The following is a 27384-nucleotide window of genomic DNA, read 5'->3' as shown; positions in this document are numbered from 1 at the left end:
CTTCATACAATGTCGTCCTCTTCCTTGCTTCTGTCGTGGCTCCGGTGCAGGCGTTCAGATTTGCCCTGTTGAGGGCAGAGTAAAGTACTGCAATGCGCAGGCGCCTGGAAAGGTCAGAGAGGCCCGGCGCCTGCGCACTGCAGTACTTTACTCTGCCCTCAATAGGGCAAATCTGAACGCCTGCGCCGGAGCCACGACAGAAGCAAGGAAGAGGACGTCATCGTATGAAGATGGGAGGCGCCGGACCAGGACCTGTGACGCCCATCGGACCAGGACCTGTGACGCCCATCGGACCCGGACCGCACCGGGAACGCCCCTGGGTGAGTATAATCTAACTTGTTTTTCTTTCAGGTTACATCGGGGGCTTATCTACAGCATTACAGAATGCTGTAGATAAGCCCCTGATGGCGGTGGCCGCAGCTTATAGGCCAAAAATGGGGTGACAGATTCCCTTTAAAAACATTTGTTTCACCATTATCTTGTTGTGTAAAGATGCTGTCAATCATCCGATGAACTAGAAAAGTGCTTGTTCATCGGGTGAAATGATCTTTTGCGCAGCTGAAAAAAAAATCATCATTCTCGGCGATGCAGTGGCTTGTGTAAACGGGACATGCACTGCTAAGAACTATGGCAACCTTTACAGTTTACTTAGATCTGCCTGTGTAAACAGGCATTTAAATAACCGCCGATCAGTAAAGGTCTACCAATCAATGGTTGCATCGTCCCACCGCTCGGTCCATGTAAACTGACCCCTTGGCTAATTTTGTTAACTTATATCAGGGATCTGATAGTTTATACTTTCTTAAAATCATTTGTTCTTGTCCAGGGATGAAATGAATTGTTCTTTTCATCTGTTTTTAGATTTTGAGATGGAGTCCAGGCTGGATTTTGGTATCAGATTCACTACAGAAACACCCGTCGCTCCTCCCACAGCCACAGCACTGAAACCTGCACCTACAGTATACCCTCTTTCTCCTGTACAGACAACTTGGCTTCCTCCGACAACACAAGCAACATTAGTACATCGACACCACCCATGGGTTCTGCCTGAAGCCCCCGAAACACCATCTATAACTCCTGCACCTACACCAACTATACCTACCAAAGATGCAACAACCCCTGCTGCTGTAACCCAAGCAACTGCTAGGACAACCGAAGTACGCCGGTTACAGCCTGTGATTATAGCTTCCACATTAACAACACTAATGCCTACTACAACAGAGGAAGAAGCAAATGAATGGGATGATTTCACTGAAAGCATTGGGACCATCCCAGATCAGGGAAGCAGCATGCAGTGGTCTACTCAAGATTACAGAACAATACAGACAACTGTAGCAGATGATATAGAGGACTTGGAAGAAGTGTCTCCAACTCAGCAACCCCAGGTGAGGATTCAGGCCACCGGCAGAAAAGACGGCACAGTATGGAAGTAGATTTTTATAGAATATAATAAATATAGTACAGTTGAATGATTTGTGGACAATTCATTTAGGCGTTTGGTTTCACGCGGTCTTTCAGCTAAATGGAAATGAGATTTTAGGCCTTTCTAATGTGTTAGTTTTTAGGAATGGATCAGCAGAAGTGTACATGAATGGATACTTAGCCTTAGGCCCTGTTAAAATCTGTTTTGGAGTTTCTGTTGTGGACACTGGTGACCACTAATGAACTCCATTGACTCATGCAGTCTGTCACGTTTTGCTTCAGTATTCATCATTTTAATAAAAAATAGTGCACTAATATTCTTCCTGAAAAATTGTGAGTATATATATTGGAATTAAAAAAAGCAAATTGTAAGGATTTGAGAGAAGTGTTTGAAAGAGCCAGAAATGGTTGTTTTATTTTCTACTGCATTTTATATATCCCAAACTTTTCATGGACCTTCCTGATTATTGTTCCAATTGTAACGTCCATCAGATGCTCAGAATTCAAACCACTGCTTGTTTGTCTGCAGTCAAACAAAGGCTTCAGTGTAAACTAGGCCTTAGAACAGATGAACCACCTTTTCTTTTCAAAGTACCATATTGTCACAATGGACCAATTCCAAAATCTGTAGTAAAACAATCTGAGACATTATAGAATATTATAATTAACAACCACCATAAATGTCATATACCTGTAAGTTTCAGTTCCTGGACAACCACCTATCACAAAAATAAGGAATCCCCTTCTCCCTCTACTTTAGTTAATATACTGCATTATACGTTATTCCTCTTCTCTCTGGCGAGGAATATACATGTCAGCAGATACAGACAAAATGTCCCTGACCACATAGCTAAGTGAACAGCATGGGGCCCCTGGAGCCTAGATCGTGCCCACCTGCTTTGGAGAAAACAATATTTTACAACAAGAGCATGGGCAATTGTCAAGAAATGATGAAAACTGAGAAGCAAAAGTGGCAAATAGTGTAAGCCGGGAAAATTGATCTTTCTTATCAAATGCTTAATTTTGATGAAGCATTGGACCACTTCAGTAATCCATACTTTCTGTGTTTTGTTGACAGACAGACAGCTGGGTGGTGACCATAGCTACTACTCGTGACGATGTAGAGGTGCCAGTGATCGGTGGTCCAAGTGGTGACTTTGAGATCCAAGAGGAGGAGGAAACATCTAAGACGCAGTCACCCACCGTATTTGACCTGGGCAATGAAGTATTACCACCTGGCACACCACCCACTGATCATGGTCGAGGAAGGAAATTAGACACTGGTCTCATTGATAACACAATAGATTCTGGGAATACCTTGGCACAGATGCCTCAAAAGAATATTCTGGAGAGAAGAGAAGTGTTAATAGGTAAGTGCATTCTTTCATTCTGCACTCACCTCTTCATTTCCTCAGCAACTTAATACAGGAGTGTATTTAAATCGATTTGTTTTATATTTATCCCTTCCCGACCTGTAGTCTGTGCCAGTCTGACCTGTGACGCATATGCTGTGTCACAGAATGATCGCGTCCCTGCAGGTCTGGTGAAAGGGTTAACTGTAATTTCACCAGACCTGCAGGGACAGGGGAAGTGGTACTTCAGCCCAGGGGGGTGGCTTCAATCACCCTGGCTGTTGAAAGTGACTTTTCACTTTCAATCAGATCAATCGTAATATTTCACCAATGAAATATTACAATCCAGCCATGGCCGATGCTGCAATATCATCGGCCATTGCTGGAGACCGCGATCTACCACCACCACCGATCTTCTCCCCTCCGTCCTCCGTCCTGTCCTCCGCGGTCCGATCTCACCCCCCTATGGTCCAATCTCACCCCCATTTACCTACCGAGCTCCCGTGTCCCTCCCGGTGTCCATCCGTCTTCTTCATGGGCACCGCCTGACAGATTCATTCCAGGTACATTTTGATCACTGATAGGTTCTATCACAGCGATCAAAATAAAAAAAATAATAAATAACCCCCCACTTTATCACCCCCATAGGTAGGGACAATAATAAAATAAAAAAAATATTCGCCCCCCCCCATGGCTACGATTGCTCTCATTGGCTGTGAAACAGCTGTGATAGTCAAACTGATCAACATACTCATATTTTTTTGGGGATTGCCCAACACTCAGGGAATTTTGGTCTGCTGCGAGTCTTAATCTTAAAAAACTTAAACTTATTGATACTGATCTACAGGCTACCGAAGCTTTGCTATCTTGCCCATCCAAAAGTTTTAAACCATTGAAACACAGGCTTCTCCCATTACTGGTTAGCGCAGCAAAACATTTAATAGCCATGGATTGGAGAGACGAGTCTCCTCCCACCCTGGGGAATGGACCTCTAAGATAAATCAAATTTCCCGACTTGAAGAACTCACCAGTTGGGAAACAGATACCCATGAAACCTATAACAAAATATGGTCTCTATGGAAAAAACTTCAAGAGGTATCTCCAAAGTAGGGGTCTTACTTGCATGGTTAGGTTTAGTATGTGGGTGATCAGATATGACCCTCACTCAATGTTATTTCACAGGTGTCTCTAGCTCCTCCATTTTCCCTTCCGACAAACTGTAAGCATGGTTCTTGGCTCTGATGTGTGTACCTAACTTTGTTTTTGTTGTACCCGGTTAATACTTTTTCCTCCCCCCTTTTTCCTATCTCATTCACCCTTCTACCTTTCCTTCCTTACCCTCCCCAGTTCCCACATCTCCTTTCCTATACTATATCCTACATGTCAGATTATCATAAGATGTTATGTACTTTGATTAGATATGTTTGTTTCTTTAATAAAGAATTAATAAAATTACAAAAAGAATAATGGGCCTATGCAAATATTTGGGCACCCTTGGAGAATTTGTGTGCCCAGATAAATTTGACCAAGGTATCAGACCTTAATTAGCCTGTTAGGGTTATGGCTTGTTTACTATCATTGTTAGGAAAGGCCAATGATGCAAAATTCCCAGCTTTAATTAAACCCAGCCTCCTCTAGCTTTGTACCAAAAAACATCCGCCATGGATTCTTCTAAGCAGCTGCCTAGCACTCTGAAAATGAAAATGGTGGAGGCCCACAAAGTAGGAGAAGCCTTTAAGAAGATTTTCAAGTTGCCCTTTCCTCGGTTCGAAATGTAATTAAGAAATGGCAGTTAACATAAACAGTTGAGGTCAAGATAAGGTCTGTAAGACCAAGCAAAATTTCAGCGAGAGCTGCTCGTAGGAATGCTAAAGAGGCAAATCAAAATCTCCTCTTGATGCAAAAGACCATCAGAAAGATTTAGCAGACTCTGGAGTTGTGGTATATTCTAATGTTCAGAGACACCCGCACAAATATAGCTTTCATGGAAAAGTCATCAGAAGAAAATAGCGTCCTCACCATAAAATTCAGTATCTGAAGTTTGCAAACGAAGATCTAAACAATCCTGATGCAGTTTGGAAAGAAGAAATAGGGACTGATGATGTTCAAATAGAACTTTTTGGCCACAATGATCAAAGATATGTGTGGAGAAAAAAAGAGCACAGAATTTCAGGAAAAGAACATCTCACCAACCATTAAGCATGGGGGTGGATCAATCATGCTTTGGGGTTGTGTTGCAGCCAGTGGCACGGGGAACATTTCATGGGTAGAAGGAAGAATAGATTCAATAAAATTTCAAGAAATTCTTGATGCAAACATAACACCATCTGTTAAAAGCTGCATTTGAAATGAGGATGGCTTCTACAAATGGATAATGATCCTAAACACATCAACGGTCACTCTAAGCTGAATGTGCCTGCCCTCGTCAGATCGCAAATGCAAAGCAGCTTAAGGCTGGGCAAGTACCAGCATGGGAGACTGGCTGGGAATCCCTGGTACCGTTGACGCCAAAAAAAAAATTTTTGGGCACCGGTGCTCAGGAAGGATATAATGGAACTAGAGAGAGTACAAAGGAGGGCAACAAAATTAATAAAGGGGATGGGAGAACTACAATACCCAGATAGATTAGCGAAATTAGGATTATTTAGTCTAGAAAAAAGACGACTGAGGGGCGATCTAATAACCATGTATAAGTATATAAGGGGACAATACAAATATCTCGCTGAGGATCTGTTTGTACCAAGGAAGGTGACGGGCACAAGGGGGCATTCTTTGCGTCTGGAGGAGAGAAGGTTTTTCCACCAACATAGAAGAGGATTCTTTACTGTTAGGGCAGTGAGAATCTGGAATTGCTTGCCTGAGGAGGTGGTGATGGCGAACTCAGTCGAGGGGTTCAAGAGAGGCCTGGATGTCTTCCTGGAGCAGAACAATATTGTATCATACAATTATTAGGTTCTGTAGAAGGACGTAGATCTGGGTATTTATTATGATGGAATATAGGCTGAACTGGATGGACAAATGTCTTTTTTCGGCCTTACTAACTATGTTACTATGTTACTATGTTACATGTCAAAATCCACAATAGACTACCTCAATAGGCGCAAGCTGAAGGTTTTTCAATCTGAAGATCATTGAAAATCTTTGGCTAGACCTTAAAATAGCAGTGCATGCAAGATGACCCAGGAGTCTCAGAGAACTAGAAGAATTTTCCAAGGAAGAATGGATGAAAATCCCGCAAACAAAAATTGAAAGACTCTTGTCTGGCTGCAAAAAGCGTTTACAAGCTGTGATACTTTCAAAAAGGAGGTGCTACTAGGTACTAACCATGCAGGGTGCCCAAACTTGCATCAGCCCATTTTCCTTTTTGTATTTTTTAAAATGTGAAAGATGAAAAAATATTTTTTTTTTGCATAAAATGCAAAGGAAATGTGTCATCGTTAACTTTAGGCTTTTTAAAGATTATTGCATCTTCAACTTGCTTAACTGTTCACAATAACAGCAGTTTTGACCAGGGGGGTCCAAACTTTTACATGCCACTGTATATTCTGTATTACATTTCATTAATAATAGGGAATAAAGTTAAAAAAAATCTCCAGAAAAAAGTCCACCGAAAAAGTGGCAACATGTTACAGCAGGATAGGACAAAAGTAAATGTTTACAGTGCACATGAATTGGAGAATAAGTAAAGTTTCTATTTAGAATATTGTCTGTGAGATGTTATTGTAAAGTACAGTATACATTTAATACATAGGAACCTCAATAGATGCTAATCTGCCAATAGCATAATGCCCAATAATGTAAGATAATATGCCAAGTGTATAGAACATATACCAGAATCAGAAAGCAGTAATATACAAATATGCTGTATATCACAGGGGATAAAGCATCATAAAGTGAACGGTATCCATTATACCCTTTGCTATACTTCTCCTGTCCAGTCTTCGTCTGGAACAGCGCTGGTACCAGAGTTGGCTACAAGCAGTTTTTATTTTATATTGGGGAACATAGCAATCAAGAAGAGGTTTTCTGAGTGTGAACAACCCTTTTAAAGGGAACCTGTCACCCCGAAAATCGCGGGTGAGGTAAGCCCACCGGCATCAGGGGCTTATCTACAGCATTCTGTAATGCTGTAGATAAGCCCCCGATGTTACCTGAAAGAGGAGAAAAAGACGTTGGATTATACTCACCCAGGGGCGGTCCCGCTGCTGGTCAGGTCGGATGGGCGTCTCTGGTCCGCTGCGGCGCCTCCCATCTTCTTTCCATGACGTCCTCTTCTGATCTTCAGCCACGGCTCCAGCGCAGGCGTACTTTGTCTGCCCTGTTGAGGGCAGAGCAAAGTACTGCAGTGCGCAGGTGCCGGGCCTCTCTCACCTTTCCGGCGCCTGCGCACTGCAGTACTTTGTTGTGCCCTCAACAGGGCAGACAAATTACGCCTGCGCCGGAGCCGTGGCTGAAGATCAGAAGAGGACGTCATGGAAAGAAGATGGGAGGCGCCGCAGCGGACCAGAGACGCCCATCCGACCTGACCAGCAGCGGGACCACCCCTGGGTGAGTATAATCTTTTTCTCCTCTTTCAGGTAACATCGGGGGCTTATCTACAGCATTACAAAATGCTGTAGATAAGTGTTGTGATAGGCAATTCAGGAACACAATGTGCATAGCGATCAGAGCATATACAGTGATCTAACAATAACCCAAAAGAAAACCACGCAAAGGGGGCAAAAAGACCCTCCGTACCGAACTAACGGCACGGAGGTACACCCCTTGCGTCCCAGAGCTTCCAGCAAAACAAATAGACAAGCTGGACAGAAAAAATAGCAACAAATAGCAAAGAAGCACTAGCTATGCAGAGCAGCAGGCCACAGGAATGATCCAGAGATACACAAGTCCAATACTGGAACATTGACAGGAAGCATGGATCAAAGCATTAGGTGGAGTTAAGTAGAGAAGCAGCTAACGAGCTCACCAGATCACCTGAGGGAGGAAACTCAGAAGCTGCAGTACCACTTTCCTCCACAAACGGAAGCTCCCAGAGAGAATCAGCCGAAGTACCACTTGTGACCACAGGAGTGAACTCTGCCACAGAATTCACAACAGTACCCCCCCCCTTGAGGAGGGGTCACCGAACCCTCACCAGATCCCCCAGGCCGACCAGGATGAGCCACATGAAAGGCACGAACAAGATCGGGAGCATGGACATCAGAAGCAAAAACCCAGGAATTATCTTCCTGAGCATAACCCTTCCATTTAACCAGATACTGGAGTTTCCGTCTTGAAACACGAGAATCCAAAATCTTCTCCACAATATACTCCAATTCCCCCTCCACCAAAACCGGGGCAGGAGGCTCAACAGATGGAACCATAGGTGCCACGCATCTCCGCAACAATGACCTATGGAATACGTTATGTATGGAAAAAGAATCTGGGAGGGTCAGACGAAAAGACACAGGATTAAGAACCTCAGAAATCCTATACGGACCAATAAAACGAGGTTTAAACTTAGGAGAGGAAACCTTCATAGGAACATGACGAGAAGATAACCAAACCAGATCCCCAACACGAAGTCGAGGACCCACACGGCATCTGCGATTAGCGAAAAGTTGAGCCTTCTCCTGGGACAAGGTCAAATTGTCCACTACCTGAGTCCAAATCTGCTGCAACCTGTCCACCACAGTATCCACACCAGGACAGTCCGAAGACTCAACCTGTCCCGAAGAGAAACGAGGATGGAACCCAGAATTGCAGAAAAACGGCGAAACCAAGGTAGCCGAGCTGGCCCGATTATTAAGGGCGAACTCAGCCAAAGGCAAAAAGGACACCCAGTCATCCTGATCAGCAGAAACAAAGCATCTCAGATATGTTTCCAAGGTCTGATTGGTTCGTTCGGTCTGGCCATTAGTCTGAGGATGGAAAGCCGAGGAAAAAGACAAGTCAATGCCCATCCTACCACAAAAGGCTCGCCAAAACCTCGAAACAAACTGGGAACCCCTGTCAGAAACAATATTCTCTGGAATGCCATGCAAACGAACCACATGCTGGAAGAACAAAGGCACCAAATCAGAGAAGGAAGGCAATTTAGACAAGGGTACCAGATGGACCATCTTAGAAAAGCGATCACAGACCACCCAAATGACTGACATCTTTTGAGAAACGGGAAGGTCAGAAATAAAATCCATAGAGATATGTGTCCAAGGCCTCTTCGGGACCGGCAAGGGCAAAAGCAACCCACTGGCACGAGAACAGCAGGGCTTAGCCCGAGCACAAATCCCACAGGACTGCACAAAAGTACGCACATCCCGCGACAGAGACGGCCACCAAAAGGATCTAGCCACTACCTCTCGGGTACCAAAGATTCCAGGATGACCAGCCAACACCGAACAATGAAGTTCAGAGATAACTCTATTCGTCCACCTATCAGGGACAAACAGTTTCTCCGCTGGGCAACGATCAGGTTTATTAGCCTGAAATTTTTGCAGCACCCGCCGCAAATCAGGGGAGATGGCAGACACAATTACTCCTTCCTTGAGGATACCCGCCGGCTCAGATAAACACGGAGAGTCGGGCACAAAACTCCTAGACAGAGCATCCGCCTTCACATTTTTAGAGCCCGGAAGGTACGAAATCACAAAGTCAAAACGGGCAAAAAACAATGACCAACGAGCTTGTCTAGGATTCAAGCGCTTGGCAGACTCGAGATAAGTCAAGTTCTTATTATCAGTCAATACCACCACGCGATGCTTAGCTCCTTCAAGCCAATGACGCCACTCCTCGAATGCCCACTTCATGGCCAGCAACTCTCGGTTGCCCACATCATAATTTCGCTCAGCAGGCGAAAACTTCCTGGAAAAGAAAGCGCATGGTTTCATCATTGAGCAACCAGGACCTCTCTGTGACAAAACAGCCCCTGCTCCAATCTCAGAAGCATCAACCTCGACCTGGAACGGAAGAGAAACATCTGGTTGACACAACACAGGGGCAGAAGAAAAACGACGCTTCAACTCCTGAAAAGTCTCCACAGCAGCAGAAGACCAATTGACCAAATCAGCACCCTTCTTGGTCAAATCGATCAATGGTTTGGCAACACTAGAAAAATTGCAGATGAAGCGACGATAAAAATTAGCAAAGCCCAGGAACTTTTGCAGACTTTTCAGAGATGTCGGCTGAGTCCAATCATGGATGGCTTGGACCTTAACCGGATCCATCTCGATAGTAGAAGGGGAAAAGATGAACCCCAAAAATAAAACCTTCTGCACACCAAAGAGACACTTTGATCCCTTCACAAACAAAGAATTAGCACGCAGGACCTGAAAAACCTTTCTGACCTGCTTCACATGAGACTCCCAATCATCCGAGAAGATCAAAATGTCATCCAAGTACACAATCAGGAATTTATCCAGGTACTCACGGAAGATGTCATGCATAAAGGATTGAAACACTGATGGAGCATTGGCAAGTCCGAACGGCATCACTAGATACTCAAAATGACCCTCGGGCGTATTAAATGCAGTTTTCCATTCATCGCCTTGCCTGATTCTCACCAGATTATACGCACCACGAAGATCTATCTTAGTGAACCAACTAGCCCCCTTAATCCGAGCAAACAAATCAGATAACAATGGCAAGGGGTACTGAAATTTAACAGTGATCTTATTAAGAAGGCGATAATCTATACACGGTCTCAGCGAACCATCCTTCTTGGCTACAAAAAAGAACCCTGCTCCTAATGGCGACGATGACGGGCGAATATGCCCCTTCTCCAGGGATTCCTTCACATAACTGCGCATAGCGATGTGCTCAGGCACGGATAAATTAAACAGTCGACCTTTTGGGAATTTACTACCAGGAATCAAATTGATAGCACAATCACAATCCCTATGCGGAGGTAGGGCATCGGACTTGGGCTCATCAAATACATCCCGGTAATCAGACAAGAACTCTGGAACCTCAGAAGGGGTGGATGACGAAATTGACAGAAATGGAACATCACCATGTACCCCCTGACAACCACAGCTGGACACCAACATGGAATTCCAATCCAATACTGGATTATGGGCTTGTAGCCATGGCAACCCTAACATGACCACATCATGCAGATTATGCAACACCAGAAAGCGAATAACCTCCTGATGTGCAGGAGCCATGCACATGGTCAGCTGGGTCCAGTATTGAGGCTTATTCTTGGCCAAAGGTGTAGCATCAATTCCTCTCAATGGAATAGGACACTGCAAGGGCTCCAAGAAAAACCCACAACGTTTAGCATAATCCAAGTCCATCAAATTCAGGGCAGCGCCTGAATCCACAAACGCCATGACAGAATACGACGACAAGGAGCATATCAAGGTAACGGACAGAAGAAATTTTGACTGTACAGTACCAATGGCGGCAGACCTAGCGAACCGCTTAGTGGGCTTAGGACAATCAGAGATAGCATGAGTGGAATCACCACAGTAGAAACACAGCCCATTCAGACGTCTGTGTTCTTGCTGTTCAACTCTGGTCATAGTCCTATCGCACTGCATAGGCTCAGGTTTAATCTCAGGTAATACCGCCAAATGGTGCACAGATTTACGCTCACGCAAGCGTTGACCGATCTGAATGGCCAAAGACATAGACTCATTCAAACCAGCGGGCATAGGAAATCCCACCATGACATCCTTAATGGCTTCAGAGAGACCCTTTCTGAAAATGGCTGCAAGCGCAGATTCATTCCATTGAGTGAGCACGGACCATTTTCTAAATTTCTGGCAATATAGCTCTATCTCATCCTGAGCCTGACAAAGAGCCAGCAAATTCTTTTCTGCCTGATCTACTGAATTAGGCTCATCGTACAGCAATCCAAGCGCCAGGAAAAACGCATCAACATTACTCAATGCAGGATCTCCTGACGCAAGAGAAAATGCCCAGTCCTGAGGGTCGCCACGCAAAAAAGAAATGACGATCCTAACCTGTTGCGCTGGGTCACCAGAGGAGCGAGGTTTCAAAGCCAGAAACAGTTTACAATTATTCTTGAAACTCAGAAATTTAGTTCTATCTCCAAAAAACAAATCTGGAATAGGAATTCTCGGTTCTAACAAAGAATTCTGAACCACAAAATTTTGAATATCTTGAACTCTTGCCGTGAGCTGATCTACACATGAAGACAGACCTTTAATGTCCATTGTAACACCTGTGTCCTGAAGCACCCAAATGTCTAGGGGAAAAAAAAGACAAATCACAGTGCAAAGGAAAAAAAATGGTCTCAGAACTTCTTTTTTCCCTCTATTGAGAATCATTAGTACTTTTGGCTTCCTGTACTGTTGTGATAGGCAATTCAGGAACACAATGTGCATAGCGATCAGAGCACATACAGTGATCTAACAATAACCCAAAAGAAAACCACGCAAAGGGGGCAAAAAGACCCTCCGTACCGAACTAACGGCACGGAGGTACACCCCTTGCGTCCCAGAGCTTCCAGCAAAACAAATAGACAAGCTGGACAGAAAAAATAGCAACAAATAGCAAAGAAGCACTAGCTATGCAGAGCAGCAGGCCACAAGAATGATCCAGAGATACACAAGTCCAACACTGGAACATTGACAGGAAGCATGGATCAAAGCATTAGGTGGAGTTAAGTAGAGAAGCAGCTAACGAGCTCACCAGATCACCTGAGGGAGGAAACTCAGAAGCTGCAGTACCACTTTCCTCCACAAACGGAAGCTCCCAGAGAGAATCAGCCGAAGTACCACTTGTGACCACAGGAGTGAACTCTGCCACAGAATTCACAACAGATAAGCCCCTGATGCCGGTGGGCTTACCTCACCCGCGATTTTCGGGGTGACAGGTTCCCTTTAAGGCATATTTAATCGGGAATGAGTGTTCCTAGGACCGCTCTCTTCCTATCTCAATAGGTTACCCAGAAGGTTTGTTTTTCAGGTAAAATGGTTTTAACAATATAGTCATGGGTTGTCCGCCACATAAGGGCAATATGCGATGTGCAGGCTATTACGATTCACCTGTATTCTCTGTGCTGGTGGGTGGTTTCATCCAGCTTTTTTAAGGAGAAGAGAATAGAAAAAAACCTGATGAGACTAGTTGGTGTGTGACCACAAGTCTACAAATCTCACACATGCCGTCATGATGATAGTGTGCGCATTACTCTAAACGATTCAACAGTCTGCAGTCACATAGAGCACCTGCAGACTGTTCTTCTGAGGCTGGACAACTCCATTATGATTACTGAAAAATCAGTGATATCCGCAGCATATCGCACTGTGTAACCCGGTAATTTGCTGCCGATAATATGATGTTCTGTGCACACAGAGTGATCAGTTTTATGCTCATGGAAGTGTGGTTGCCCTTTATAAACTGCCAATAGATGAGAGTTGACCACTGTGGTCACCAGTGTAAATGTGCTGTTGGGTACGGTGTAATACTTACCTGCCTTTTCTTGATGTTAATAGGATCTCCAAGCACTGCCTGGTGCCCGTCATTCTCACCCCCAAATTGCCTGAGTTTTCTGGATGAATCTTGGATGATTTTGATATACTCTGCTTGTTTTTACACATTGTCTTCTCCCATCAGGCTAACCATCAATGAATGTAATAATATTAGAATAATAATGTCAGTATAATATGGCAGTATACAATGGGCAACACGTTGGCTCAGTGGTTAGCACTGTAGCTTTACAGCACTGGGGTCCTGGGGTTAAATTCCACCAAGGACAACATCTGCAAGAAGCTTGTGTGGATTTCCTCCACGTACTCTTGGTTCCCTCCCACACTCCAAAGACTTATTGATAGAGAGTATAGGTTGTGAGCCCCAATTGGAACAGTGAGGCTGCTGTGGAATTAATGGTGCTATATAAAAGTGTTAAATATATGTATATGTTTACTGACAATATCAGGGCTGTGGAGTCGGTAAGCCACAGTTGCGACTCCGACTCCTGGATTTTATCAGGTTCCGACTCCGACTCCTTCATAAATGGCCAATTCGTAACAATAAATTTACTGTTGTCAAATATTAACATCGTGCTTATTCAGTTTTTCACCATCATATAAGTAATCAGACCACTTACAGCAAAAACTATATTTATTAGAATACAATTAGAATATAGCAAATAACTTTTATAAACTTTTCTAAACTCTTGTAAGTAAATATGCAATAAACACTGTTATGCAGTTAGTAAGAAGAAATCTATAAATTTGTCCTCAGAAAAAGTATTGCCTCTGTCAGATCCTGCTTCATGGATGCCCTCAAATCTGATCTAATTATTTTGAGAGCAGAGAACAACTTCTCTAACTTGGGTTGGTGGCAAAGCAGTAACCACTCGGGCAACATCTCTGACAATGTCAGGATACAGAGGAATCACTTGTTGCTCTGTTATTTTTGATGAACGGTCAAATTTCTCAATTTCTTTTAGTGCACATGAAAAATTCTGCTGAAATGTACTGGCTGTGTTCTTTGATGGAGATGACTCTTCTATGCGGGAATGCTTTGCACGGTCCTTGTGATCCAAATATTTTTCTAAATTAAATTCTTCATCAGTTGATGAGGGTGAAGATGTGGCAGGACGACCAAATTCTTCTTGTTCCTCTTGACTGTTCCGCAACCCTTTCATCATTACTGCTATTTCAAACAGAGCTTCTTTTCCTTTAGTTAGCTGTTGATCATCTAGAAGAATCCGATGGATTGGGTCTACATAAACAGCTGCCAAAAGAATGTTATTTTGTAATAGTAGCTCCTCTCTCCGTTTCATTGATGTAGCAATGCCACTTGCAATTAACCCTCCTCTTTGGGACAGGCGAAACATCAGGTTCTTCCACTCCTTTAAGAAAATACCTGGAGTTAAGTCCTCTGCTTGTAATTTTTTAGTCACTGTAAATGGGTGCTCTAGCAATTTTTCCAGCTCAGTCACCTGATTCCACTGACTTTCATTTAGCATCAGTTGAGGGTTAGCCATGTCTACAAGAAAGGTTTTCAGTTCAACCAAGCGCTGAATCATTAAGTAAGTACTGCCCCATCGTGTGGCTTGATCAATAATTGCCCCTTTTCTTTTACTCTTTAAAGGGTGGGTGAAGGATATACAGCACTCATGGAAACCGTTGTTCTGTATTGACCCTTTTACCGTCATATATATCATATTATTTTTCTGTCATGGTAGATGAACTATATTATTCATGTAGGCAGATATAACATAAATCTCTTCAAGGATAATCTATTGTCACTTCTTGCTATTTATAACTGTGTATTTATGAATTAATTAATTTGGCTCCTTTTCATTATTAGCATTATTAATTTGTGCCCAGTGCACTTTATTATGATTCATAATATATATATACTTCTTTATATTCTAGCTATGCGGCCTCATGTTGTAATACACATATTGCATCATGTGTTTCTTATTATAACTTTTTGCGCTGTGTATCTCCACCTCATGGTTTAATTGTCTTGTGTTTTTGGTTTTCAGTTGTCTCGGTCCAACTTTTTATCAATAAAACTATTTGGTGTTACTTCATTCTTTCTGGACTTTTTTGTAGGTGTGATTGCCCTTTGAAAGTTTTATCCAGCTTAACCCCTTAATCCCATATGACGTACTATCCCGTCGAGGTGGGGTGGGCCTTAATTCCCACCGACGGGATAGTACGTCATAGCGATCAGCCGCGCTCACGGGCGGAGCGCGGCCGTTCCCGGCCGGGTGTCAGCTGACTATCACAGCTGACATCCGGCACTATGTGCCAGGAGCGGTCACGGACCGCTCCCGGCACATTAACCCCCGGCACACCGTGATCAAACATGCTGGCGGTACAGGGAAGCATCGCGCAGGGAGGGGGCTCCCTGCGTGCTTCCCTGAGACGATCGGTACAAGGTGATGTGCTCACCTTGTACCGAGCGTCTTCTCCCTGCAGTCCCCAGATCCAAAATGGCCGCGGGGCTGCATCCGGGTCCTGCAGGGAGTACTTCCGGGTCGACTGCAGGTGCTGGTAAGCCTGCAGCGATGTGAGTGAGATCGCCGATCTTACAGAGTGCTATGCAAACTGTAAGATCGGCGATCTGTGATGTCCCCCCGGGACAAAGTAAAAAAAAAAAAAAAAATTACTAAATAAAAAAAATATATATATTATTCCTATAAATACATTTCTTTATCTTAAAAAAACAAACAAACAATAAAAGTACACATATTTAGTATCGCCGCGTCCGTAACGACCCAACCTATAAAACTGTCCCACTAGTTAACCCCTTCAGTGAACACCTTAAGAAAAGAAAAAAACGAGCCAAAAAACAACGCTTTACTATCATACCGCCAAACAAAAAGTGGAATAACACGCGATCAAAAAGACGGATATAAATAACCATGGTACCGCTGAAAACGTCATCTTGTCCCGCAAAAAACGAGCCACCACAAAGCATCATAAGCAAAAAAATAAAAAAGTTATAGTCCTCAGAATAAAGCGATGCCAAAATAATTATTTTTTCTATAAAAGTTTTTATCGTATAAAAGCTCCAAAACATAAAAAAATGATATAAATGAGGTATCGTTGTAATCGTACTGACCCGACGAATAAAACTGTTTTATCAATTTTACCAAACGCGGAACGGTATAATCGCCTCCCCCAAAAGAAATTCATGAATAGCTGGTTTTTGGTCATTCTGCCTCACAAAAATCAGAATAAAAAGTGATCAAAAACTGTCACGTGTCCAAAAATGTTACCAATAAAAACGTCAACTCGTCCCGCAAAAAACAAGACCTCAGATGACTCTGTGGAGCAAAATATGGAAAAATTATAGGTCTCAAAATGTGGAGACGCAAAAACTTTTTTGCTATAAAAAAGCGTCTTTTAGTGTGTGACAGCTGCTAATCATAAAAATCTGCTAAAAAACCCGCTATAAAAGTAAATCAAACCCCCCTTCATCACCCCCTTAGTTAGGGAAAAATAATAAAATTAAAAAAATGTATTTATTTCCATTTTCCCATTAGGGCTAGGGTTATGGCTAGGGTTGGGGCTAGGGTTGGGGCTAGGGTTAGGGCTAGGGTTGGGGCTAGGGTTGGGGCTAGGGTTGGGGCTAGGGTTGGGGTTAGGGCTAGGGTTGGGGCTAGGGTTGGGGCTAGGGTTGGGGCTAGGGTTAGGGCTAGGGATAGGGTTGGGGCTAGAGTTGGAGCTAAAGTTAGGGTTAGGGTTGGGGCTAAAGTTAGGGTTAGGGTTGGGGCTAAAGTTAGGGTTAGGGTTTGGATTACATTTACGGTTGAGATTAGGGTTGGGATTAGAATTAGGGGTCTGTCAGGGTTAAGGGTGTGGTTAGGGTTACCGTTGGGATTAGGGTTAGGGGTGTTGTTGGATTAGGGTTTCAGTTATAATTGGGGGGTTTCCACTGTTTAGGCACATCAGGGGCTCTCCAAACGCGACATGGCGTCCGATCTCAATTCCAGCCAATTCTGAGTTGAAAAAGTAAAACAGTGCTCCTTCCCTTCCGAGCTCTCCGATGCGCCCAAACAGTGGTTTACCCCAACATATGGGGTATCAGCGTACTCGGGACAAATTGGACAACAACTTTTGGGGTCCAATATATCCTGTTACCCTTGGGAAAATAAAAAATTGGGGGCAAAAAGATAACAAGTTCTCTTGTTATCCTTGGGAAAAATAAAATTTTGGGGGGCTAAAAATCATTTTTGTGGGAAAAATAAGATTTTTATATTTTTTATATTTTCACAGCTCTGCGTTATAAACTGTAGTGAAACACTTGGGGGTTCAAAGTTCTCACAACACATCTAGATAAGTTCCTTGGGAGGTCTAGTTTCCAATATGGGGTCACTTGTGGGGGGTTTGTACTGTTTGGGTGCATCAGGGTCTCTGCAAATGCAACGTGACGCCTGCAGACCAATCCATCTAAGTCTGTATTCCAAATGGCGCTCCTTCCCTTCCGAGCTCTGCCATGCGCCCAAACAGTGGTTCCCCCCACATATGGGGTATCAGCGTACTCAGGACAAATTGGACAACAACTTTTGGGGTCCAATATATCCTGTTACCCTTGGGAAAATAAAAAATTGGGGGCAAAAAGATAATTTTTGTGAAAAAATATGATTTTTTATTTTTACGGCTCTGCATTATAAACTTCTATGAAGCACTTGGTGGGTCAAAGTGCTCACCACACATCTAGATAAGTTCCTCAAGGGGTCTACTTTCCAAAATGGTATCACTTGTGGGGGGTTTCAATGTTTAGGCACATCAGGGGCTCTCCAAACGCAATATGGCGTCCCATCTCAATTCCAGTCAATTTTGCATTGAAAAGTCAAATGGCGCTCCTCCCCTTCCAAGCTCTGCCATGCGCCCAAACAATGGTTTACCCCCACATATGGGGTATCAGCATACTCAGGTCAAATTGCACAACAAATTTTGTGGTCTAATTTCTTCTCTTACCCTTGAGAAAATAAAAAATTGGGGGCAGAAAGATCATTTTTGTGAAAAAATATGATTTTTTATTTTTACGACTCTACATTATAAACTTCTATGAAGCACTAGGTGGGTCAAAGTGCTCACCACACATCTAGATAAGTTCCTCAAGGGGTCTACTTTCCAAAATGGTGTCACTTGTGGGGGGTTTCAATGTTTAGGCACATCAGGGGCTCTCCAAACGCAACATGTCGTCCCATCTCAATTCCAGTCAATTTTGCATTGAAAAGTCAAATGGCGCTCCTTTCCTTCCGAGCTCTGCCATGCGCCCAAACAGTGGTTTACCCCCACATATGGGGTATCATCGTACTCAGGACAAATTGTACAACAACTTTCGGGGTCCATTTTCTCCTGTTACCCTTGGTAAAATAAAACAAATTGGAGCTGAAATAAATTTTGTGTGAAAAAAAGTTAAATGTTCATTTTTATTTAAACATTCCAAAAATTCCTGTAAAACACCTGAAGGGTTAATAAACTTCTTGAATGTGGTTTTGAGCACCTTGAGGGGTACAGTTTTTAGAATGGTGTCACACTTGGGTATTTTCTATCATATAGACCCCTCAAAATGACTTCAAATGAGATGTGGTCCCTAAAAAAAATTGGTGTTGTAAAAATGAGAAATTGCTGGTCAACTTTTAACCCTTATAACTCCCTAACAAACAAAAATTTTGGTTCCAAAATTGTGCTGATGTAAAGTAGACATGTGGGAAATGTTACTTATTAAATATTTTGCATGACATATCTCTGTGATTTAAGGGCATAAAAATTCAAAGTTGGAAAATTGTGAAATTCTCAAACTTTTCGCCAAATTTCCGTATTTTTCTCAAATAAACGCAAGTTATATCAAATAAATTTTACCACTATCATGAAGTACCATATGTCACGAGAAAACAATGTCAGAATCGCCAAGATCCGTTGAAGCGTTCCAGAGTTATAACCTCATAAAGGGACAGTGGTCAGAATTGTAAAAATTGGCCCGGTCATTAACGTGCAAACCACCCTCGGGGCTTAAGGGGTTAAAGAACACTCTTCCTATCAACATTTTTATCTTCTTAATATATAGCACTGTGTACTTACAATTGCTCATTTTGCCTTTCTACTCAGTTAATTCTTCCCTTTTCCATTAGGTCTATGACATCACATAATTAAACAGTGACTAGCTAAATCCTTCTAAGCGCCATGTAGAAACAGGTCAATTTTTGCTGTGTGCCTCATGATACACTGAGAAAGTCAATGGCAGGGGGGAGGGGGGAAAGGAACTGAGTCAGGAGGTGAAGAGAAGAATTATTTCTGTAGGGACAAGAAATTTCCTGATTCTAAGTAAAGCAGAGAAAAGAGAAGAATTATCTGGGTAGAAAGGCAAAATGAGCAATAGTAAGTACACAGTGCTATATAATATGATAATTGCACTTTATTATGCACATTTTGATGAGAGGAGTGTTTCTTTAAGAAGTTGTCAGAGTGACTGCAGACTGACAAATTATTATAGTGTGTGATGTGCCCACAGTCACAATTCCCCTGTATGCCCCGTGGGTGCGGGTAGTCACTTGATTAAATGAATTTTGCATAATTGCAATCTCGTGCTAACAAGTCTCATCCTGCTTCTCTCAATAGAAGAGAATAAAGAGCTGGTGAGATTAGTCGCAAATAGCATACATGTGGTCATTTGATCGCCCACCTGCATGGGGATATATGGGAATTCAGCAGTCTGCAGTCACTTCTTAAACCGGATCTAACTTTGATTAGCACTTGTTTCAGGCAAGTTATCAGTCTATTGAAAGGACTGTTACTAACTTATCATTTCACTGCTTATCACACCGGTCTTGAAAGAAAAAGACTGCTGAAACATTTATTAATGGCTTTGGACCTTGCGTATTATTTCAGGTATTGGTCACATTTATACAATAGTTTACACATATGGGGAAAAGTCACCGACCTCACATCAAAGGCAGATCTTTGATCGATACTCCAAAGAGCTGCTTAGTGGCTGAAGTAATACCTTTCATACACCAAAACGACGGTCCCGATTCATTACTGTATTTGCACCTGTTCTTAGTCGAAAAACAGCAAAAACTAGACAGTCTTTCATTTGCGTCAAATTCCTCTTTTAATTTGTGCCATTGTGGGCGGAATTTAGGTTTTCCAGAGATTTTCACTCAATTCATCATTTGCAACTTTTTGAAAAGTGGCAAAATTCATTGCAAATGTACCCCAGTCCCTACCTGGAGTGATTTTATGTATGCCAGATATCTTGGTGCAGTTCATGCAACTTCTTATACTAAAAAATTGCAAAAAAGGTTCAAGTCAAAAATAAAGGCCAGTTTCAACTGTGTGAAAAATTCATGAACTGTGTACGCCATTTTGATGAATTTGGCGCACATTTTGTCAGCAAATTCCACAAGACAAAAAAAGAATAGTGACTTGAAACAATTGGAAATGATGACTGGGGCCTTGTGGGAATTACACATGATCGCCATCTTTCCTGTATATTATTATTATTATACATTTTTATAGCGCCATTTATTCTATGGCGCTTTACATGTGAATATGGGGCAAATATAGACAAATACATTAAACATGAGCAAATAACAAGGCACACGGGTACATAAGGAGGGAGGACCCTGCCCGCGAGGGCTCACAGTCTGCAGGGGATGGGTGATGAAACGCAGGGCAGGTTGTGCGGCGGTTCAGTAAGTTCAGATCTAATATATGTATGTATATGTATATGTAGCGGCCTCCATTCATAGCGTCCTAGTTACATTCAGGATATCAGTTTTCCAGTCTAATTTCAGTTGCTATATGTTAGTCTTTACGTAGATGAACAATATGCTACAGATACAAGTACCATGATAATATAAAACACTAGACAATTCTGAAGTTTTCATAGAAATCATAAGCCATATCTAATGAGCGTTTCCTTCTTTTCCAGCGGTGATAGTAGGAGGAGTGGTCGGAGCCCTTTTTGCTGCATTTCTAGTGATGCTGCTGATTTACCGCATGAAAAAGAAAGATGAAGGAAGCTACGCCCTGGAAGAGCCCAAACCAGCCAGCGTTTCCTATCAAAAACCGGACAATCATGAGGAATTCTACGCATAGTAGGGGGAATGTGTCCTCTCTTTTTCCAGTTCTGATGATGATCAAAGGGCCTGTGGACGGATCTTTCTTTAATGGCTCCCACGTTCAGTGATCCCGGATGTGGGCTTTTTCTTCATTTCTACATCACAACTACCTGAAGTGCGGACATGTGAAATTAGATCAGGACACGTCACCACTCTTTGTTGTGGGATTTCTATTCTGTTCATTCCTCTTTGGGTTTTGTACACTGTAAATGGCCACAGCTGCCCGGTGCTTCCTTGAGGGTTCTTTTGCCATGTATGACTGATAATGCTGTTGTGGCCATCACGTAGCAAATTCAGGACCCACGAAAGCACAAGTGATGCCTTTTAGATCACCTTATATTGCAGTATTGGCATATACTAGGAAATATGTTCTGCAGCCCCAGATCGACATCTGCTTTTTAATAATATTTCCAAAGTAAGAAGTTTACGTACATGCTAAAGGGGATTTGGAATGTTGTACAAAAATCCGATATATATATATATATATATCTTTCTATTAGACCTATACATATGAATTTATAATCCGACCACAGGCTCTGCCATTAAGCTGTAAATATGATCTGGTGTAAATGAAGAAATTTTAGGGAGTCTTATTGGAAAAAAAGAACTTTTAAAACATTTAGACAAAACATTCTCCAGCAAATATGCTTATGTGAATATCAAGACTAAAATAGGGATGCATCTTTAAATGTTGAAATGGTACTGTGGTGGTGAAGGGATGAGATTAGTGTTTTGGTTAAATGTAGTGCCATAAAGAGGGACATGGTTGAAATGTTTTTGTTCCAACCCCACAAGGTGCAATTCTCATTTTTTAATGGTTACACTTGTCCTGATCTGTTCTAAGAGCACATTCAGAAGTCCATCCAAATCGGTCCAATCTGGAACCGCAGTGCACAGACTGGCCGCTGCTCCCCCGACCTGAGCGTGACAGCCCTGATAAAAATATGTGAAGGTGTCATGTTCCGATAGGGAGACCTACAGCCAGTCTAAATCGGGGCGATTTGTATGGATGTCTGGACGCGCCTTAACACTATAACCTCTTCTTTATGAGAGGTGTTATAAAGTGTAATTAAAAGTTACACCGTAAACACAAAAAATAAAGAGCACAGTTCAACCAACACTATGCTTGTTTTACCGAACCAAAAAAATGCCTTTGTCATTCATCAATTTGGCCACAGCTAAGGATTCTGGACATTTTTATGCAGATGAGTACAGTTAGTTGGAAAATACCTTAGTTATTTTGTACCTGGATGAAAATCCAGTTTGATCATCAACAACTTAGTTTAAACCTAGTTTATCACAGGTCTTATTCTGCCAGAAACCTTCATAAATTTTTTGTTTTCTAATCCATTCCAAAAAGTTTGATCTCAGCAGTTTGCTGGGTTTCAACAGACTTTCTAAATCAGTTTTTTGGCAATCCAGAAGTGTATGCCATTTCACAAATCCTGAGATTGATAATTTAATGCTACATTAGTTTGTACATTTCTCCTGCACAGCCGGTGGCTATGGTGCAAGTATTACAAGGGAACACAGCACTCCAGTCCCAATACAAGGTGCTCAAGTATGATTCTAGCCCGTATACAGTGGTAAAAAGAATTTACATCTCGCATAATTCCTCTGTTAACTGATAGGTAATACAAAAATGTCAGATTACATGTCATTCTCAAATATCAGATTGCAGGAGCTAATGAGAATGCAATAGAGAAGCACAGGGAGTAGCACAAATACGTTGTGCTCAGAGGCGTTGTGTAGGACATGCAGCAGGAAGCTGGTGTAGCTAGTGTCCTTCTGCATTATGCTACGCAGTGCCTCTCACCAGAGCAAGTATACCAAATTCCTGCTGCATACTGCACAGCGCCTCTCATCAGAGCGAGTATACCAAATTCTGGCTGCATACTGCACAGCGCCTCTCACCAGAGCAAGTATACCAGATTCCTGCTGCGTACTGCACAGCGCCTCTCACCAGAGCGAGTATACCAGATTCCTGCTGCGTACTGCACAGCCCCTCTCACCAGAGCGAGTATACCAGATTCCTGCTGCGTACTGCACAGCCCCTCTCACCAGAGCGAGTATACCAGATTCCTGCTGCGTACTGCACAGCCCCACTGCCCCTCTCACCAGATCGAGTATACCAGATTACTGCTGCATACTGCGCAGCCCCTCTTACCAGAGCGAGTATACCAGATTCCTGCTGCATACTGCACAGCCCCTCTCACCAGAGCGAGTATACCAGATTCCTGCTGCATACTGCACAGCCCCTCTCACCAGAGCGAGTATACCATATTCCTGCTGCATACAGCACAGCCCCTCTCACCAGAGCGAGTATACCAGATTCCTGCTGCGTACTGCACAGCGCCTCTCACCAGAGCGAGTATACCAGATTCCTGCTGCGTACTGCACAGCCCCTCTCACCAGAGCGAGTATACCAGATTCCTGCTGCGTACTGCACAGTGCCTCTGACCAGAGTTGTCATACTTCTATTCACTGTGCTTCTCTATTGTCTTCTAATCAACACCTACATCCCGATGTTTGAGAAAGAGCATGTAATCTGAAGGAAACATCACGTTTTTTGGATTGGTTAACAACAGAGCTACTAAACTTTGCAAATAAAAAACGAGATCTAAGTTATTTTTACTAGTGTATGAGAATAAACTGTCAATTGAATTCAACTGTGAAACCATTCATTCTTGGAGGTCGGAATCCCAATGATCATACTGTAGATGCCCTGGTCATATGCCATCACTGGTATACCCTGATTGGTGAAAAAAAGCGTAAAGTAGTGTCCTGCCCTGGTAGCCCTCCAGCCACATGTTAACAGGGCTTGATGGAAGGGCCAATTTTTGTTAGAAATTGGCTACTAAAGGACTATATTTTTGGAATAAAATGTTTTCCTCCATGTGTTCATACTCCTAGATTATGTTTTCTTTCCTAGATGTGTCTTATACCCTTCCGGAAGAGCTCATGGTTGTTTTCTATATGCTGTCCACTTGTAAGTCAATGTAATGGAGCACCAAAGATGGGAAAAATGAGGCCTTAGTCCCTTTCCCAGAATCCTTGAGCTGGAGGGTTCCACAAGGCCACTAAGAAAATGGATTGATATACTGGCAGTGAGGTTAAAGAAGACGTTTCGTCTTAACCATAACTGATAAAATGACTAAACACTTTTAGGATTAAGACATTAAATAGGAGTTATGAGACGATGCTCCCGTCCAATATGGAACTTCTCTCAAGCAAGCTGAATGTCATTTATGTGGCAGTCTACGTATTTGTTATTTTCACTGTGGAGACCGAATGTAACATACCAAGGGGCGTCTTTACAGCAACTCTCAATAACATGAAGCCCTCTTTGGTAGACATTTTCTTGACTGGTCCATATCAAAACCTGGGATATTTTCCTTTTGTACATTATTCTACCAGTCTACCTGTAATTACAAAGTGGGTTCATTTCTTACAAAACATCTGTTGCAAGTGGTGAAATAATTTCTAGAAAGGGTCGGTAACTGGGGTTATACTGTAATAGAGCATTTTTTGTATGTACAGTATGTAATTCACTAGGATTTTAGCATTAAAAATTTGCTTCTTAAAGTCTGTTCTGAATGTGTCTCAATAGCACAGACTTTAAAGCCAAAAGCTAAAGCAACATGAGCAACAAGCAAACAAAAGCTGTTCACTTAAAAAGAAAACTATAACTTTGCCAATGATCTTTACGCAATGTTGCAGTTAATGTATCTTAATAATTTTATAATTATCTCTGTGCTGTATCCATTAAGGAAATAAAACTTAAAACATTTGAACTTTTTTATTTTATTGTCATTTTTTGCTTTATTGTTTTGTAATGATTACTATACATGCTGCTGATTATTAATGGTTTGCTTTACTCTGTCTATGTCCAATGTTTTACTAGAATGCGCATGTCATTGTATTAATGCTGGGTTTAGATTCCCGCAATGAAAAATGGGCCAGTTGCGTTGGCTAATTGTGGACATGATTGGCTATGTTTGCAGCTCCTTGTCCCAGACCTGAAGATGCTGTTACATAAAATGGAAAGAATAGTTCACTATGCAGTTTTTTCTTGCAGACCATCGGTCCATGTGGAGCAGGAGTTGTATGCACTGGTTTCAAGTGCTTCTCACAAAATTAGAATATCATCAAAAAAGCTCCTGAACTCTTTGAAATGTCTAAACTTATATAGCACTATAATATTAAAAATTCCTGGACCGAAAGAGAAAATACATGATTAGTACACAATGTCCAGTCACTTGAACACAATAGGAAAAAATCAATACAAGAATGAAGTGTGTATTTATTCTCCCATACAGGTACATCTCACAAAATTAGGATATCATCAAAAAGTAAATTTATTTCAGTTCTTCAATACAAAAAGTGAAACTCATATATTATATAGAGCCATTACAAACAGAGTGATGTATTTCAAGTGTTTATTTCTATCAGGCTGTGTGCACATGTTCAAGATTTTTTGTGTTTTTTTTTTTGCGTTTTTTCGCTATAAAACCGTGAACAAAACGCATACATTAAGCATCCTATTATTACAATGCAATCCGCAATTTTTGTGCACATGTTGCATTTTTTTCCACGGCGGAATCGCATTCCGGAAAAAAACGTAGCATATTCATTCCTTGTGCAGAATCGCAGGTATTCCGCACACATAGGAATGCATTGATCTGCTTACTTTCCGCATATGGCTCCTCCAGGCCCTGGGAACCATATAATTGTTAAAAAAAATAATTAAAATAATAAATCGTGATATTCTCACCTTCCAGCGTCCCTCGCAGCGTTCCCGCTCCTCGCATTGCTTCCGTTCCCAGTGATGCTTTGCGGCAATGACCTGTGATGACGTGGGTCTCGCGAGACCACTGCGTCATCTGAAGTCATTGCCGCTAGGCATTATTGGGAATGGAAGCTTCACGAGGAGCGGGAAGACTGTCGGGAACGACGGAAGGTGAAATTATCATGATGTATTATTTTTTTTATTATTTTTAACATTAGATCTTTTTACTATTGATGCTGCATAAGCAGCATCAATAGTAAAAAGTTGGTCACACTTATCAAACACTGTTTGACAAGTGTGACCAACCTGTCAATCAGTTTTCCAAGCGATGCTGCAGATCCCTTGGAAAACACTAGCATTCTGCAAGCTAATTACGCTTGTAAAATGCTAGTGTTTAGCGGGAAAACGCATGCCAATTCAGCATGCGTTTTACCAGCGGCACAGTTGCGGAATTGCCGCACCAATTCCGGACGTGTGCACATAGCCTTAATGTTGATGATTATGGCTTACAGCCAATGAAAACCCAAAAGTCATTATCTCAGTAAATTAGAATACTTTATAACACCAGCTTGAAAAATGATTTTAAAATCTGAAATGTTGGCCTACAGAAATGTATGTTCAGTAAATGCTCTCAATACTTGATCGGGGCTCCTTTTGCATCAATTACTGCATCATTGTGGCATGGCATGGAGGCGATCAGCCCGTGGCACTACTGAGGTGTTATGGAAGCCCAGGTTGCTTTGACAGCAGCCTTCAGCTCATCTGTTTTGTTGGGTCTGGTGTCTCTCCTCTTCCTCTTAACAATACCGGTTAAGGTCAGGCGAGTTTGCTGGCCAATCAAGCACAGTGATATTGTTGTTTTTGAACCAGATATTGGTACTTTTGGCAGTGTGAACAGGTGCCAAGTCCTGCTGGAGAATTAAATTCCCATCTCCAAAAAGCTTGTTGTCAGAGGGAATCATGAACTGCTATAAAATTTCCTGATAGACGGCTGCGCTGACTTTGGTCTTGATGAAACACAGTGGACCTACACAAGCAGATGACAAGGCTCCCAAAACCATCACTGATTGTGGAAACTTCACACTAGACCTCAAGCAGCTTGGATTGTGGCCTCTCCACTCTTCCTCCAGACTCTGGGACCTTGATTACCAAATGAAATGCAAAATTTACTTTAATCTGAAAACAATACCTTGGACCACTGAGCAACAGTCCAGTTCTTTTTTTCTTTGGCCCAGGTAAGACTCTTCTGGTGTTGTCTATTGGTCATGAGTGGCTTG

The 27384-nt window shown here is 42.3% G+C and overlaps 1 protein-coding gene and 1 pseudogene across 1 annotated transcript in view; both read left to right on the top strand.

Annotated features, from left to right (window-relative positions):
- The window catches only part of SDC3 (syndecan 3), a 154517-nt gene extending 129405 nt beyond the window's left edge, over positions 1–25112 (top strand). The window contains exons 3-5 of the mRNA XM_069756801.1: positions 862–1385; positions 2501–2792; positions 21129–25112. Of these exons, the coding sequence (XP_069612902.1) occupies positions 862–1385; positions 2501–2792; positions 21129–21295 (983 nt within the window). The 3' untranslated portion in view covers positions 21296–25112. The remainder of the gene's footprint in view (positions 1–861; positions 1386–2500; positions 2793–21128) is intronic.
- On the top strand, positions 5163–5281 carry LOC138673361 (5S ribosomal RNA; annotated as a pseudogene).
- Positions 25113–27384: the final 2272 nt, after the last annotated feature.

This window comes from Ranitomeya imitator, chromosome 3, assembly GCF_032444005.1.
Source record: "Ranitomeya imitator isolate aRanImi1 chromosome 3, aRanImi1.pri, whole genome shotgun sequence".
NCBI lineage: Eukaryota > Metazoa > Chordata > Amphibia > Anura > Dendrobatidae > Ranitomeya > Ranitomeya imitator.
Note: the sequence above shows the minus strand (reverse complement) of the source record. Positions and strands in the feature narration are given on the sequence as shown.